Raw genomic sequence first — 18,000 nt, 5'->3', positions numbered from 1 at the left:
AGGGAGGGCTAGGCGGCCCCCCCTTGTGGAGCGATTTATGGCCCTGGGGACCACCACTCCCAAGGGCCGGCTCCTGCTCCCTCCCGAGGTGCCCACCTGAGCGGACAGATCCCACCAAGCAAAAGCACACAGAACTCTGCTTTCTGCACGCCAGAGCTGTCAAACAGCTCCAGCTTGCAGAAAGGGGAGTTTTCATCTGTTTCCCTGCATGCAAATATGTGTGCAGTGAAACAGATGAAAACATTGCTCTGAAGAAAGGGACTGCCTTTCAGCAGCCCATTCGCTGTCAGAGCAATGCTGGCTCATGCAGGGACCACGGCGGCCTTGAGGGTTCTACTGTGTTCCCGAAGGAGAAAGAGAAAAAACTAAAGGTCAGAAATGAGCAGAAAGAGGCTGAATAAAGGTCAGCAATGAACAGAAAGAGGTAAGATAAAGATCAGCAACGAGCAGATAGAGGCAAAATAAAGATCAGCAATAAGCCGAAAGAGGCAAAATATAGTTGCAAAATGAGCCAAAAGAGGCAGAATAAAGGTCAGAAACCAGCAGAAAGAGGCAAAATAGAGGTCAGAAACAAGCAGGAAGAGGTAGAATAAAGGTCAGCCATGAGCAGCAGAAAGATGCAAAATAGAGGTCAGAAATGAGCAGAAAGAGCCAGAATAAAGGTCAGCAATGAGCAGAAAGAGGAAACAAAAATGTCAGCAACAAGCAGAAAGAGACAAAATAAAGTTCAGAAACAAGCAGAAAGAGGCAAAATAAAGGCCAGCAATGAACTAAGAGGCAAAATAGAGATCAGAAACTAGCAGAAAGGCAAAATAAAGACCAGCAATGAGCAGAAAGACGCAAAATTTAGAAAAGAAATTAGCAGAAAGAGGCAAAATAAAGGCCAGCAACAAGCAGAAAGAGGAAAAATAAAAGTCAGAAACAAGCAGGAAGAGGTAAAATGCAGGCCAGAAACAAGCAGAAAGAGGTAAAACAGAGGTCAGAAATAAGCAGAAGTGGCACAATAAAGGCCAGCAACGAACAGAAAGAGGCAAAATAAAGGTCTGAAGTGAGCTGAAAAAGGGAGGACATGAGCAGAGAATAAGCAGAAACCACCCAGTCACTCATGCACCCACTCACTGAACAACTCAAACACTCTCACACCAACTCACACACCCAGTCAGAAACCCATGCACCCACTTACAGAATCACTCATACTCTCTGCCCCCACTTACATATCTACTCAGAGACTTGTGCCCGACTCACAGACCCACTCAGACTCACAACCTCCTCTCAGACCCACTCAAACTCATGTACCCACTCACAGACCTACTCAAACACTCATGCATTCACTTACAGACTGAATGACTCATGGAGGTACCCGCAAACCCACTCAGACACTCTCTCACTCACTCAGAGACCCACCCAGACACTCATGCACACACTCACACACCCAGTGAGACACTCATGCACCCACTCACAGACCCATTTAAACACTCATGCACTCAAGCACAGACTGACTCATACACACATGGAGGCACATGTAAACCCACTCAGAAACTCTCACACCCACTCAGAGACCCATTAAAATACTCATGCACCCACCCACACACCCAGTGAGACACTTATGCAGCCACTCCCAGGCACACTGAGACACACACACACACACACACTCACACACTTTGAGACACTCACACACTCACTCACACATGCACTGAGACACTCATGCGCTTAAAAAGAACAGAGATTACCGGGATGTTAAAGTACAGAAATTGAATTTAAAAAACCTTAGAAAGTCACTTAAAAAAACAAAGGTTACATGGACATTATAGTTTCGAAACAGAATTTAAAAAAAACTTAGAAATTCAATGCAAAATACAAAGGTTACAGGGACGTTATAGTTAGGAAATGGTATTAACAAAAACTTCAAAATTCACTGAAAATACCAAAGGTTACAGGGACATTATAGTTAGGCTCAGATTTCACTTGTACAAAACCAGTGAAACTCAGCAGTTATTGTTACCTGAGATAACTATAACTTATGCCCCCACCAAGTACTGCTTATGACCTCACACATTGCATTACTCAAGACATGGTCATTGACCTCACTGTTGACAGCACTCATGACATCTATGATGACATCATCCAGCAAAGTAAACTTCAATACACTTCATAAAATATTTTTTTTTTAATAAGAAGACACAGATGAGAGAGACGTACAGCACAGAGCTCACTGTAACCTTATCAACTATTATACTCACTTGTCATGTAAGAGACAGTTCTTAGTGGATAGTCCTGTCTTTTCTAAACCACTACTTTAAACACTAATGAACAAATTAAAATGTCTACCTGTATAGACTAGTCTATTGCAAACCACAACTACACCATTTGTGAACCTGGAAAAAAAGGTTTTAGTTCAAATTTCAAATTTACGCAAACCACTACTACATACAACCAGTATGGACAACTTAAAGGACATGCAACTGTGTGACAACCCACTAGTAAAATTATTTCTCATCCTGGAGAAAGGTTTGAGCAGGGAAGTGAGTCTGTTGTACATGTCTACTACACTGAGCCATCACCCTAGAGAAAGGTCTTAGTGAACAGGTGAATTTATTGTAATGAGCTACTACAGTCAGTCATTCATGAAGGAGAGAGGTTTAAGAAAACTGGTCAACATGTCATAAAATATAACTTTAATCAGCCATCACTATGGAGTGAAGTCTCAATGAACGTAGATTGTCACAAAGCACTACCATACACATATATCAGCAGGGGACATGTGTCTGTGTAGAGGCTAGTAAAGTGATAAATAGTACACCCGATTTAAAAACGGAATTATAGATCACAATACATATGTTAAAAATAGTATCACTCATTAGTAGTACAAAAAGAATAGTAATTTAACTTATTCAGTAGCTTAGTATATATCTTTAAGTTTCCGAACCTTTATGAAACACACTCACTAATGATGTCACCAGTGATGTCATCATGACGTAATATGTGAGTTCATAAGCAGTGCAATGTGGGAGCATAAGTTATAGTTAACTCAGGTAACTATAAATGCTGAATTAAAAATAATATATATATATATATATTGTAGTGTTGCCGCTCTAGTGGTTCACGCTACGTCACCACGTAGCGTGAACGGCGGCCATTTTAGGTCGCGCCGGTGAGCGCAAAGAGTCGGGTGTCGGAGCTGTGACAGACAACACGCTTGGCGCTCCGTGTGAGAGAATTGCTGTAATTAATAAATCTACCTCATGTCCCCATACCATTCGTCTGCCTCATATGTACAACACAGTAACACTACAATGGCGACGAGGTGTTTCGGAGGTATGAAGGATCAGTGAGGAGCACATTGGCAGGAACGTGAGCAGCTGAACAGGTCCCACTGCAGACACAGGCCAGTTGCCCGACTGTTCCTCCACGCAAACCCACGAGGCAAGGCGCAGGGAAGGAGGCAGAACCACTGCAGGGAAGCAGGTACATCACACGGAGCGTGGCAGCAGCGGTTGGTCGGGAGGCACAGGTGCTAGGGGCCCTCGAGGGACCAATAGGGGGACCATTGCCACACCACACCGCACCCGCAGACGGCCCTGTGCCCGGACGTCCATCCCATGGAGACCACAGGCTGGTGATCAGCGCTGGCGGAGCTAGGAGCCGCAGAGGAAGTGATACAGGACGAGGCTACGTCCCTATCAGGTGAAGACGGAGAGAACGGAGCACCAGGCAGCCCTAAGGCCCAGAACGTCGTGCCAAAAGGGCGGGAGACCATGTGCGCCCAATCCTCCTCCGCGACAGCGCCAGTTCCATTCCTACCGAAACCAGGGGAACCCTTGATGAAGTGGGAAGATTGGAAGGAATACATCACCAACTATATCGAGGTCTTGGAGGACGAAAACGAAGAACCATTCACGGGCGTAAGGAAAAGGAGGATATTTCTACATAACTTGGGCCCGGAGGGGATCCGAGTGTTCAAAAACTTGGTTCACAAACAGCGACAGTCAACTGACGACGACGACTACGCCCATGCCCTGGAAGAGCTGGACGAACATTATCGCCCAGCGGTCTGCGTATCCATAGACCGTTACAACTTCCAACAGCGGAAGCAAGAACCGGGTGAGTCTATTGAGGAGTACGTTGCGGCACTGAGGAAATTAGCATCTACATGTCAATTTGGTGGCCTCCATGATGACTTCATCAGGGACCAAATAGTGATGCACACGACGATAAAGTCGGTACAGGATAAACTGTGGTCGAACGGAGACACCACGCTAAAAGAAGCAATAGCGATGGTGAAGAAGGCGGAATTGGCGCGCAGGTGCGCAGAGGCGGCAAAAAGGGAAGCGACGATAAGGCCCATGGTCAACAGGATAGAGGACGAAGATCCGAAGGGAGGTCACAGGAACACGAGTTCCAACTATAAAGGACCCAATAGATGGCAAGGGAGGCCGGGCCCACCGGGATAACATCAAAGGGGAACAAGTCATCGTGTTATAGGTGTGGCAGTTGGAACCACGAAGCAAACGACAGACGGTGCCCAGCATTCCGGGCCAAGTGCATGTTCTGCGGAGTCATGGGACATTATGAGAAGGTCTGCCGGAAGAAGATGGGCCGCAACACGGTAAAGTTTATAGAGGGCGACCAGGAAGCAGGAGAAGCAGGAGACCAGGAGGAGGACGATGAGATACTGTGCATCGAGGACCAGGTCTTGAGTGTGAGCGGCAGGAGATCGAGCAAACCGGTGCTGGACATGACGATAGGGGGTGTAGCAATGAGCATAGTGACGGACTCAGGCTCCCCATACACATTGGTACAGAGGGCAGTATGGACAGAGAAATTCCTGCCCCACCTGGGACCACATCTGGAACCTCCGGACATCAGGCCGGTCACATACCTAGGTAACCGCATCCCCATCGCAGGCTATCGTCCGTTGACGTTTGAATTCAGGGGGTGCAGCGCTGAATGCAAGCTGTACGTGACGGAGAAAGGTCCCTCGGTGCTAGGTTGGATGGACCAGGGCGATTTAGGAATCAAACTGGACCCTGGAGGAGCGGTTCAGGTACTGCTAACAGAACCGGAACAGTGGCCAGACCTGGAGAAATGGAAGAGGGACTTCCCCAAAGTGTTCGGGGGCAAAATAGGAAAACTAGAGAGGTTCGCTCACAGAATTGTCCTAAAGAGTGATGCCACACCAGTGTCGCACAAGGTGCGGAATGTACCGATAGCAGTGAGGGAGGCGGTGCAAGAGGAATTGCACGGCCTGGAAGAAAACGGAATCATCGAACCGATCACATGCGCAGAGTGGCTGGCCCCCTTGGTGGTGGTGATGAAACCCAACGGCAAGGTCCGGCTATGTGTGGACCTCCGGGAGCTGAACAAAAGCATCGTCGTTGAGAAGTTTCCTCTGCCCCGCATCGAGGAAATGCTGGCGAAAACCGAGGGGAAGAGATGGTACTCCACCATCGACCTGACGTCGGCCTATCACCAGATAGCACTGCACTAGGAGAGCAGGAAGTTGACATTGTTCATCACCCCTTTCGGTTGCTACCAATTCTGCAGGATGCCATTCGGGCTGGCATCGGCGGCTGCTGTCTTCCAAAAGTTGATGCACCGCCTCTTCAAGGACGTCGAGGGAGTCCAATACTTCCAAGACGACATCTTGGTTATGGGAAGTGATCAAAGCGACCACGATGTCAAACTGGCTAAAGCATTGAGGGTGCTGGAAGAAAAGGGGCTGACTGCTGAATGGGAGAAATGCCACCTGGGCATGCCATCCGTCACCTACCTGGGACACGAAATTGGAGAACGAGGGGTGACTCCGAAGAAGGAAAATGTCAAGGCGATCGGCGATGCTCCCCCGCCCACCAGCAAGGAGGAGGTCAGATCGTTCCTCAGCATGGCCGAGTACTATAGCAAATTCATTCAGCAGTTCGCATCGAAGACACACCACATGCGTATGCTGACGAGAGAAAGGACGGCATTCGTATGGTCAGAAGAGACCCAGAAGGAGTTTGATAGCGTCAAGAAGGAGATAGCCCAAGCCATACCCCTCACAGGTTATGACCCACAAGGGCGGACTACAGTCACCACAGACGCCAGCGACAAAGGACTGGGAGCAGTCCTGATGCAGGACAGAGAAGGAGGTGCAACGGAAACCATCAGCTTTGCTTCCAGGGCCTTGACGGACACAGAAAAAAGATTCAGTGTCATCGAGAAGGAGATGCTGGCGGTAGTTTGGGCCTTAGGACGTTTTCGCCAATTCCTGTGGGGCACAAGGTTCCGGCTGAGAACAGATCACAAGCCGCTGGTGAAGGTCCTCACGTCCAGTGGGCACGCCAGTGCCACACCGAGGATAGCGAAAATGACGCTAAAGCTGTTGGAATACCGCTATGATGGGGAGTACATCCAAGGGAACAGGAACAAAGTGGCAGACTATCTGAGTAGGGTGTCGGCGATGGATGAGGCAGAAGGGGCTAAGATAGAAGAAGATGAAATGGTAGCCCTGATGGAGGATCCAGAGAGAGTAATCAGCAGCCAAGAATGGGAAGAAGCATACAATGCAGATAAGAACCTCCGACAAGTGACGGAGTACATCACAAGAGGATGGCCGGAGAAGAAACATGTGAGTGGCGAGATGAGAAGGTACTATGAGGTGCGAGAAGAATTCTCGTTGGACGACAAAGGAATCTTCGTATACCGAGGAGACAAGGTGGTACCCCCAGAAGGATTAATCACCAGACTGCCAGCTGTCCTGCACGAAGGTCACTTAGGCATTGGCAAGATGAAGTCGAGAACTAAGCAAGGCTATTGGTGGCCTGGGATGGACACGCAAACAGAACGCCATGTATAGGAATGTGGCCATTGCTTACAAGCTGACAAGACCTTGACACCGCTGAGACCATCCATAGGAAAGTTTGACACCCCTAGAAATCCATGGGAGGAGCTCTCCATAGACATTCTGGGTCCCATCCTGGATGACCAAGGTACCCCGAAGTACGTATGTGCTCTAATAGACAGATACTCAAAATGGCCAGAAGTCCTTGTCAAAGAAGAAATGGACACGGACACCATACTGAAGTTCCTCACCACCATCTTCCTCAGGGAAGGCATCCCAAAATGTGTGTTAAGTGACAATGGACCACAATTCACGTCCGACAAGTGGCTAAAGTTCATGGAAAGGAATGGAGTCTGCTCCAAACACAAGTCCATATACCATCCGGCAGGAAACGGACAAGTGGAACGGTTTAACAGAGTCTTGATGGGGTCAATCCAGGCTGCCATAATGGTGGGAAAGGACTGGGAGAAGGAAGTACTACATATGGTATGGGCCTACCGAATCACCCCTACAGGAACAGGGTACAGCCCCTTCCAGATCCTTAGAGGACGTGATCCGTTTACCAAGGATAACAGGGCGTGGAAGGACAAGACGGTGACCAGTAAGTGGTCCCCGGCGGTGGTACAAGCAAATCTGGAGAAAGCCCAGAAAATATATTCAGAACACTACGACAAGAGAAGGAATGTGAAGGACACACAGTTAGAAGAAGGAGAATGGGTGAGAGTCAAGTTGGCCACGCTTCAACGCAAGGGAGACAGCAAGTATAGCAAACCTCTCCAAGTCCGAGAAGTGTTGGGCTGAGCCGCCAGATTGAGTGACGGAAACGTGTGGTCCCAAGATTGCATGGCGAGGTGTAACAAAGTAATGCAGTGGGCCCCAGAGGCACGAGAACCTGAAGCACTGGCTCAAGGCACAGAACAGCAGAACACTGATGAACAAGAAGGAGAAGAAGACAACGCAGAAATAGATTGGGGTGCAGAAGGTGTAAACACCCCACGGACTATCCAACCTGGCCTAAGCCCTGAAGGACTGAATGGCCGAGAGAGAGAGTTGGCCCAAGGAGATAAGAAGGCGGAGTCGATAAGTAAGGGAGAGAAAGCAGTCATATCCACTCCGGTAAGGTGCACCAGAGGTGGGCGCAGGGTTGTGAGACCGGCCAGGTTTAAAGACTTTGAAATGGGTGAAGGACTATAATGTCCCATAGACTTAATGTGTTCGTTGGACAAAAGGGGGGAGATATGTAGTGTTGCCGCTCTAGTGGTTCACGCTACGTCACCACGTAGCATGAACGGCGGCCAATTTAGGTCGCGCCGGTGAGCGCAAAGAGTCGGGTGTCGGAGCTGTGACAGACAACACGCTCGGCGCTCCGTGTGAGAGAATTGCTGTAATTAATAAATCTACCTCCTGTCCCCGAACCATTCGTCTGCCTCATATGTACAACACAGTAACACTCTCTCTCTCTCTATATATATATATATATATATATATATATATATATATATATATATATATATATGCATACATATGTATAAATATATTGTATTACATTTGAACACAATCCTTGTTTCTAATATTGTTTATTTATTTGCAATTTTCACCATTCACTTTTGTACTAATTGTATTACATGTCTAATGTACATATTTACATTTTAAGTGCTTTATTATTTCACATTATGTGATTAGGTTTTTTTTCATGTCTACTAGTTGTGGGATATATAATGTTGAAACAAAATGGCGCCTAACAGATTGATAAAGGCCGCTGAGTCAGCCGAAATGCGTCTCCTCATTCTCTGGGTCAAGGGAGGCCCTTTTAAATAAAGAAGCCTTATTCCTTCAGCCTTCGTGTGCGTGCCTTTTTTCTGGAATAAGGATTGCTGTGGATATTATTCAGCGCTGGCGGTGAGCGCTGTTCTCGCATCACCAGTCGTTCTCTGGACTTGTCAATTTCAACCGCATTCTTTCTGGAGTAGCATGGCAAGTGCTTTGATGATGAGCCCCCAAAGGAGTCATCGGGACTAGGATTAAAGGCTGACAGCAGCATTGGGAGGCAGTTATCTCTAAGAGGGGCGGTTTGACGACTGCCAGCACGGGAGTCATGTTTCCCCTGTCTAGAGATGCCTCACTCTGAAGACCGACGTGCCTCTGGTGACTGGGCACTGTGGAAGCCTATGCAGAAGCGGTGAGGGCTGTTCAGGCCTAATGATTTTTTTTATCAACTGGTCTCCTCCGACCCTGCGATAAGTTTGTTGTGAATACATGCTGCTTACAAATGGACACGGAGCTCTTGCGCAAAGCCATGTTATGAAGCGCTGTGACTGTTTATGCCATCAAGATCGGACCCTTTTCAGTTCTTCTAAGAGTGTCATCATTAACTTTGAACTGAGCACGCCTTGCCTTGTGTGTCAGGTTCTGCGAGACATTAACCCGTGATGTCTTTCAACAATGCATTTTGCCAAAATGAGGCATTATGGGACTGGTAGTCTGCAAGAATATGAAGAAACCTGCATTTTGAGTGTCACACAATATGCTTTGTAGCTTCAATTATGTATCTCCAAATAGTCATCGATTGTGTTTGTTTTATATTATACAATAGAACTGCTAGGTGGCGCACTTGTGTTATGAACTGATTGCTTAATGCTTAATCACAGCGCTTTCAAGGCTTGTCATGACACAGCTCTGAGGGATTGTTAGGCTCCCAATAGAAGCAAATAAGCAGTAACCTATCTGAGTCTCCCACATTTGTTGGATTTTATTAGCACAGTGTTTTCGTTTTTTAAAATTATTATTTGAGGAGGTTGGCGCCATGTATATGCCACACAAATAAAAGTTGGTAGTCAGTGTCCAATGCCCCCAGGTCATTAGCAGACATGGTGATACATTATGCATGTCAATTATATAAATATGCACATTTCATGGTGGATTGTCATTGCATTAGGCAGACATACATTACATTTGAACACAATCCGTGTTTCTAATATTGTTTATTTATTTGTAATTTTCACCATGCACTTTTGTACTAATTGTATTACATGTCTAATGTACATATTTACATTTTAAGTACTTCATTATTTCACATTATGTGATTAGGATTTTTTTCATGTCTACTAGTTGTGGGCTATATAATGTTGAAACAAAATGGCGCCTACCAGATTGGTAAAGGCTGCTGAGTCAGCCGAAACACGTCTCCTCATTCTCTGGGTCGAGGGAGGCCCTTTTAAATAAAGAAGCCTTATTCCTTCAGCCTTCGTGTGCGTGCCTTCTTCTTTCTGGAATAAGGATTGCTGTGGATATATATATATATATATATATATATATATCCATATCCATACTAATATTATAAAGAGAGAGCCCAAACCTTTGAGGCGGGTAATCTCAGTAACCACAGCACCAATTACAACACCCAATACAGCGTTGGAAAGGGCAGTTGCAGCAGAAGGACATAGGCTATGCAGACGGCCACCAAATATACATTTTTTTTTTGCAGAGTTTTATATAGCGCGAACTTGACCCAAACTGAATCAGGTATCAGAGCGCTTTACATAACACCAGTTACGTTACATGAGGACACACATTCATTTTTTTAGGCACAGGGAGATTAAGTGATTTGCCCAGAATCACAGGATGCTTGCCGTCGTTACCAAGACTCGAACCCAGATCCCCAGGTCCGAGGTCGAGCGCCTTAGCCGTTGGGCCAACTCCACTGAACATTTAAAAGGTAAAAGAACCGTGCCAGCAAAGTAGTCCCTTGTGGGCGTGTCTGCGTTGTGCTGTGGGCGTGGGCTGGGGGTGTGACTAACGCTGGGGGCGTGTGGTACAGCCATCACATCGTGGGCTGTGGGCGTGTGCTGGGGGCGTGACAAACGCTGGGGGCGTGTGTCCGCCCTTCATGCCATGTGAGTCGTACATACAAGCGCTAATTACGTTGCTGCGCAGCATCAAGGGGCATGCTGGGGGCGTAAGAAACGCTGGGGGCATGTGTCCAGCCTTCATGCCATGTGAACGCAATTGCGCCGCATCAAGGGGCACGCTGGGGGCGTGAGAAACGCTGGGGGCGTGTGCTACGTTCCGCCCTTCATGCCATGTGGGTCGTACATTTATCAGAAGATCGTCTGCTGTGGCCGTGTGCTGGGGCCGTGACAAACGCGTTCACCTGGAGGCCTGGTAAGTAACGTTACTGCAGCCTCTCCTGCGCGCTGGTACTGAACTCTCTCATTCAACGAAATTACACGCGCCTGCTACCATCAACCAGGGCTCTAGCCGGGCTCAGGCGGCGGATGAGTACACTAATTACACGCACCTGATAACATCAACCAGGGCTTCAGCTGGGCCTCAAGCGGGGGAACACACGCCTGCTAACATCAAACAGGCCTGCATCTGGACCTCAAGCGGGGGAACACGCAAATGAGCGTGTCTGCGGGGACAATTACTGCAGCCTCTCCTACTCGCTGTCACTCAACTCTCTCATTAAACGGATTTACCCGCGGCTGATAACTCTTTCATTCAACGACATTACACGCGCCTGCTAACATCAACCAGGGCTGTAGCCGGGCTCAGGCGGCGGATACTACACCAATTACACGCGCCTGCTAACATCAACCAGGGCTGCAGCTGGGCCTTCTCCGTCCCTATTATAATGAAACAAAACATGTTGATTACCGCAAGATTTTAAAATAAATTGCCCTTGCCAAATACACACATTACACACATTCTATTTCATACCCGGACAACGTCGGGACGGGCTGCTAGTATATAAATATACCTCCGAAATACCTACATTTTAGTTGTAAAAAGGCTTGCATGGTAAATATTTGTGTGGTAAAGGCATGTGTGGTAAAGGCATATGCATGGTAATGGATGCATGGTAAAGGTATTGTGTGGTAATGACAACATTGTAGAAGCTGTTTCCCCTGCATTTAGTTCATCATACATGCAATTTTCTGTGCAATTGGTCTTAATCAAAAATACATATTGTATCTGGATATTACATTTACATCTGTTGCATGCTTTGTAATGAACGAATTTGGTTTACCAGTAAGGGAGTGAAACTAGGATGAATTAAGGATTTCGTATAGTCAAAAATCTTACCAATATTGTGGCAGTCTCCAAGTTTGACGGTAACATCATCTAGTGCTACAAGTCCACAATCCCAAAGGCTTTTACACAAGCTCACAAATACAACCTGCAGTTTATCAAGAAAAATATTTGGTAAGAAGGCATTAAAACGTTATTTTGATATTTTAACAGTGTGCAAGCATTCTGAAAATGATTTGCCATAAAAAGATTGTTGTCATGTTCACACACCAGGCACCACACAACTTAGGCCCCATCTACCTGAACAATCAGATCTCCTCCCACCACTACTCAAGACACCTCTGACCCAAAGGACTCCTACTCGCACACATTCCCCCATACACAGAACCAGATCAGGAAGGCAGGTGTTCAGTTACATCGCTCGTAAAGCATTCCATCACATCCCACTCTGCATCAGATCCTCCTGCTCTCTTCATGAATTCTGAAAAATGACTTTTCAATTAATCAACCTACCCAGGGCAGGGCTAGGCACACAAATCTGCTCAGAGCCAAGATACCCCACAAGTGATAGTGCTCTTTACAAATACACATTATATGTTCGCAATAGTAAAACAGTTTTTTGTTTCTTTTGTCACAACCTAGAATTGGTTTCATGAAAAATCACATTACCTACTGGCTCTGAACAAATATGGTGTATGCTTGTGAACATGAACAAATGGTGAGAAGAACTGTGCCATCTCAGTTGACTTATGTCATTGTAATTTTTCTAACTTTAGAATTCAAGAATGATACACCTCCCCCATCTCAAGGATAAGGCTGGGGGGTTTCCCCTACCTGATCAAAGGTGAGATTGTGTTTATCATGCAGGCTTTTAACCATGTACTGCAACATCACATTACAAAGGCAGAGACATTTTGGAGGGGAGAAGCAGCAGAACAGGAATATCATTGCAGTACAGTTACAAGCACAGAGTGGTGACTCCAGTGGTGAAAAGTACTTCAACCTTTTTCTTAGTCACACTTATGTTATGGATGGCTCAGTCAAGCCAGGAGCACAGGCAGGCTGCTGCCACAACGCCATGCTGTCATTCTAAACAAGAGTGGGAGTGAAGAGGTTCAGTAAGTGGTGGACTCACCCTACTCTGTGTATCATGAAAAACCAAAGAGAATCCACCCTTGTAAACAGAATAGGAGTATCCTTCCTAGATCAGCTCAACGGTGTCAAGAACTGTGTGTCCCCTAAAGATGTATAGAAAAACACAATGTTTTGTTAAAATAACCCTCACCCACCAAAAGGTCCCTTGGTGGCATGCTTCATCATCAGGTTCTTCACGCCCGCTGCGGGACACGGGTGCTACGACTGACAGAGATGTGGGAGCACTTAATAGTGAAATGATACTATGTGTAATGTGTGGGTGGAGTGGTCAGAGTGAATAAAGTGTAATTTAAAAAATACCTGGCTCTGTGGAAACTAGAATGGAATGCTCCCTCTAGATGGTTTGTTACAAATGGGGAGTGGAGGTTGCATGTTGTTATCGGCTACTACCTCCTTAGGCTACATGTTTCAAAGCCATCCCTCTGGCTTCTCATCAGGACCAAAAAAGTGATTCCTACACCACTCTAAATAGAAAACAACAATGTGGTCTGCCTATTCAATACTGCAGAATGTTGTGCACAATCAAAACATGACCTTATCCTGTACCCAATTGACATAGTCTCTTAGGTTAATACTATTACAAAACTATAGCCCCATGAGCTATTTTCACGGGAGGGGAGGAGCGCTTTTAGTCACACATTTGTCTAAGCTGCTCTCTCACCCTAGAAATGGTAAACAGGAGGCCTTTCTAGGTTGAGAGAGCAGCTTTGACAAATGTGTGACTACAAGCGCTCCTCCACTCCTGTGAAAATAGCTCATGGGGCTATAGTTTGGTAATAATAGTATTAACTTAAGAGACTATACCAATTGGGTACAGTATAAGTGCATGTTTTGAATGTGTGCAACATTCTTCAATATCAAATAGGCAGACCACATTGTTGTTTTTTATTTAGGGTGGTGTAGGGATCACTTTTTTGGTCCGATGAGAAGTCAGGGGGATGGCTTCAAAACATGTAGACTAAGGAGGTAGTAGCCCATTACAGCATACTTCCTCCACTCTCCATTTTTAACAATACCAGCTAGAGAGAGTATTAAATTCTAGGTCCCACACAGCCAGGTATTTTTTAAATCACACTCTATTCATTCTGACCCCTCCACCCTCACATTACACATGGTATCAATTCACTATTAAGTGCTCCCACGTCTCCGTCGGTCGTAGCACGCCCTGTCCCACAGTGGGGCGGGAAGAACCCAATGATTAAGCATGCCAGCAAGGGACCTTTTGGTGGGAAAGGGTTATTTAAATAAAACATTGTGTTTTCCTATACATCTTTTGGGGACACACAGTTCTTGCCACCGTTGAATTGATCTAGGAAGGGTAATACAATTCTGTTCACAAGGGTGGATTCTCTTTAGTTTTTCACAACATCATGCCACACAGCTTTACCAGACATGGAACTGAAATGCAGGTTGTTAGAAATGGGGTTTCTGGTTGGCGAAGGTGTACACCCTGTCCAAGTGTTGTGTGACGTTTTAGGTTTCCGATTGAATTTTCCCAATTCATGCCCTTATATAGGTTCAATTCACGTTGCCCTTATATAGGCATAGAAATCAAACCCTTATATAGGCATAGCCTATGCTACCCAAATACAGGCATGGCTACTTCCATCCGTTTACAAAACGACACAACGATTTCTTGGAAAACCAGCTTAAGCTGTTAGGGACTTTCCCTTGCTTGAATATTGATTTCTCCAAGAACTCAGTTAGTTTTACAATGAACATCTATTCCTTAGGGGTTCATTCATGACGTTCATATGCCTGACTTTACGTCAACTATGGCATTCCTAAACACCTTCAAGGTATAAATATACCTTCACTTGCTATAGCAAGATACTGTGGTTTGGAGCAGTTCGATGACCTACTTGCCCGACGCAGCTCGCTACAGCAAGTGCCAAAGGAAGCTGACTCTCCAGCTGACGCACCGATCAGGAAGCTGCCCTCCTCTGCTGAGAATCCAGCTCCAGTGTTTCCCGCTTCCCTTGCGGGGTGTTGGGAAATCGAGTCTGAGACAGAGATACCAGACCTCCTTCATTCTAAGGTATGGAGCTGATTAGAACCTAGAGAAACCTTTGGTAGATTCTTGGCAAAAACAAAACCTATGCTAAACAATACTAACTTCTTCCCTCCTACTAGACCTAGGTTAGGTACATTGGGGTAGGCATATTTTAGAAGCACCAGTTGAGTATTTTAGTATATGTTATTTATGTATGTATTTTTATATGGCTTAGAAACCATACAATGCTCTTACAGTATTATTTCATATTACTGTTTACACTGTACGCATTATACTTTGCATTCTGTCTAACTATTGTAGCAGTTCACCTCTCTTGTATGAGAAAGAATACTGTTCAATAACCCTTTTCTTGAAAACCCCGTCTCACTATTTCTCTGCAACTCTGTAGAAACGAAGCATGCACGATTGACTGAGTGAAATACTATTGTTTCCACGACCCTGAGAGATATATTCTTATTCTTGGGAAACAAAGTTGTCATGTTTATGCGGTTGTCAGAAACTAATCCCTTCTTGTGTAGTCGAGAAAATTTCTAGTGACCTCTGAGCTAGCTTGCACTCACTATTAAGTTTAGTATATTCGATAGAGACCTATTGACTTAAATCCTACGTCAAATCTATAGGATATATTATTCAAATGTGCAGAGCCTATTCGCAATATAGAAACTACACTACACAAGCAGGAACCACCACTCTAGTCAGGGTAAGCTAGACTGTTCTCACCCTCTGGTAGCTTGGCACAGAGCAGTCAGGCTTATCTAAAGAGGCAATGTATCAAGTATTAGTGCACAACACACAAAGTAACAGAACGAAAACATCACAAAAAGACTCCACAACACACAAAGTAACAGAACGAAAACATCACAAAAAGACTCCACACAGATTTGGATAAATATGTAATAATTGTATAAATAAATCAAGCTAAAAATACAATGTACAGAAGTCAAGTTATGAATTTCAAAGTTTAAAAAGAGTTCTAGCTCTTAGAAGCAATAAGCGCCTATGGGGGTTATCTGGTCACGCTGGATATGGGCAAAGTCAATAGTTTGGATCCACACAGGTTCCAGTGAACAAAGTACTTTATCCTGGTTGTAACAGCGAGATGCATGGCGCAGGCGAGCAGTACGTCGATCGATGTGTCGATGTCGATGCCGGTGGGGTGGTGATGCATCAGATCCGTAGATGAAGCACTGAGCTGAGATGAATTGGTTCTAAAGTGCAATGTGCCAGGTTTCTCAATTCAGTCAATGAATGTGTTGATCTCTCCACACTGCAGTGGCAGCGATGTGGGGTTCAGATGCATCAGAGCTCTCTAGGTGATGCGCTGGTTCAGAGCGTGAAGGTCCAAATCTACTCCCTGTACCGGGTCGATTCGCCGGTTCTGTTACATGCAGACTGGACATGCATCGATTTCCATAATGCATGTATCTGGGTCCACTTCCAGTGACCCAGACACAGGAACAGTTGCACAGACTTTGATATCCCTAAATCCTAATCAACAGGAGGCAAGCCAACAAGACCTTAAAGATCACTTCAGTGCAAGGCAGAGTCCAGCTCTCCTCAGAAGAGTCAGAGAGCAGTAGGCAGCAGGGCTGCACAGAAGAAAAGCACACCTTCCAGGTCAGCAGTCCAGCAGAGTATCATTTCTTGATGCAGCATAGCAGTTCTTCTGGCAGAGTTCAGTTGTAGGTCTTACAGTGTCTGATCTGATGGAATCGGAGACCCAGTACTAATACCCAAATGTGCCTTTGAAATGAGGGTGATTTCAAAGAAGGGTCTTTGGCGTCCTTTCTTCCCAGCCCTGTCTCCAGACTGTCAGTAGGAAGTAATCATCCCTTTGTGTGGAAAACAGGACACTGCCTATTCAGTTGTGCCAGCTCCCCTCCCCCACCTTCATGCGCAGGAAGAACCATCAGAATTCAGATGAGTACGCAAACACAGCTAACCTTCCTGTGTTTGTGACTGTCTAGAGGAAATGCACAAGGTATAGCTGTGCATTGGAGACAAGCCACAGGCAAACAGAGCAGTAAGAGCAGAGAAATGCCCAAAATATTAATGTTAAATCCAACTTTACCAGTAAAAGGGATTTATCATTGCCATTCCACAGATAAAACATGAAGCATTTACTCTTTTCCAATCAGGAATTACAGCTTAACATTGTATTAAGGAATTTCCAATGTTAACCTATGAGAGGAGTAAGCCTCACAGTAGTGGAAAACAAACTTGGCTGTTTATCACTACTAGGCTAAACGTAACAATACAAGTCCTACCTTTTGTTTACACAGCACCCTGCCCTATGGGCTACCTAGGGTCTACCTTAATAATAATAATAATCCACATTTGTAAAGCGCGAACAATCACCAGTAAGGGTCTCCAGGCGCTGGGGGCCATTGGGAAGATTAAGCAAGCTATTGCCCAGAGTCACATAGTGCTGGGCTAATCTGCCGCCGGCGCCGGGGATCAAACCGTGATCCCCAGATTCCAGCGTCAGTCGCACTGGCCGCGGTGCCACACCTCTACCTTAAGGGTGACTTATGTGCAATAAAAAGAGAGTTTAAGGCTAGGTTAGTAGTTTTAAATGCCAAGTCAAAGTGGCAGTAAACTGCACACACAGGCCCTGCAATGGCAGGGCTGAGACAGGTTTGAAAGGCTATTTGAGTGGGTGGCACAATCAATGCTATAGGCCCACTAGTAGCATTTAGTGTACAGGTCCTGGGTACATGGTATACCCCTTTACAAGGTACTTGTAAGCAAACTAAATATGCAAATTTTGTATACACCAATGTTACCATGTTTCGGAGAAATACACATGCACTTTAGCACCTGTCAGTAGTGGTAAAGGGCTCAAAGTCCTAAGACCAACAAAAGAAATCGGTAAAAACAGAAAGTACGCTTGCAAAAGGTTTGGGGGAAGACCACCCTAAGGATGATAGGTCTAACACAGGTCAGCTCAGTTCAGTGCCTAATTTGAGCCGGTGGTTGC

The 18,000-nt window shown here is 45.7% G+C and overlaps 1 protein-coding gene across 1 annotated transcript in view; it reads right to left on the bottom strand.

Annotated features, from left to right (window-relative positions):
* The window catches only part of MAMDC2 (MAM domain containing 2), a 477,864-nt gene that overhangs the window by 98,426 nt on the left and 361,438 nt on the right, over positions 1–18,000 (bottom strand). The window contains exon 10 of the mRNA XM_078677407.1: positions 11,906–11,999. Within this exon, the coding sequence (XP_078533533.1) occupies positions 11,906–11,999 (94 nt within the window). The remainder of the gene's footprint in view (positions 1–11,905; positions 12,000–18,000) is intronic.

Source organism: Lissotriton helveticus, chromosome 2_1 (assembly GCF_964261635.1).
Source record: "Lissotriton helveticus chromosome 2_1, aLisHel1.1, whole genome shotgun sequence".
Classification (NCBI taxonomy): domain Eukaryota; kingdom Metazoa; phylum Chordata; class Amphibia; order Caudata; family Salamandridae; genus Lissotriton; species Lissotriton helveticus.
Note: the sequence above shows the minus strand (reverse complement) of the source record. Positions and strands in the feature narration are given on the sequence as shown.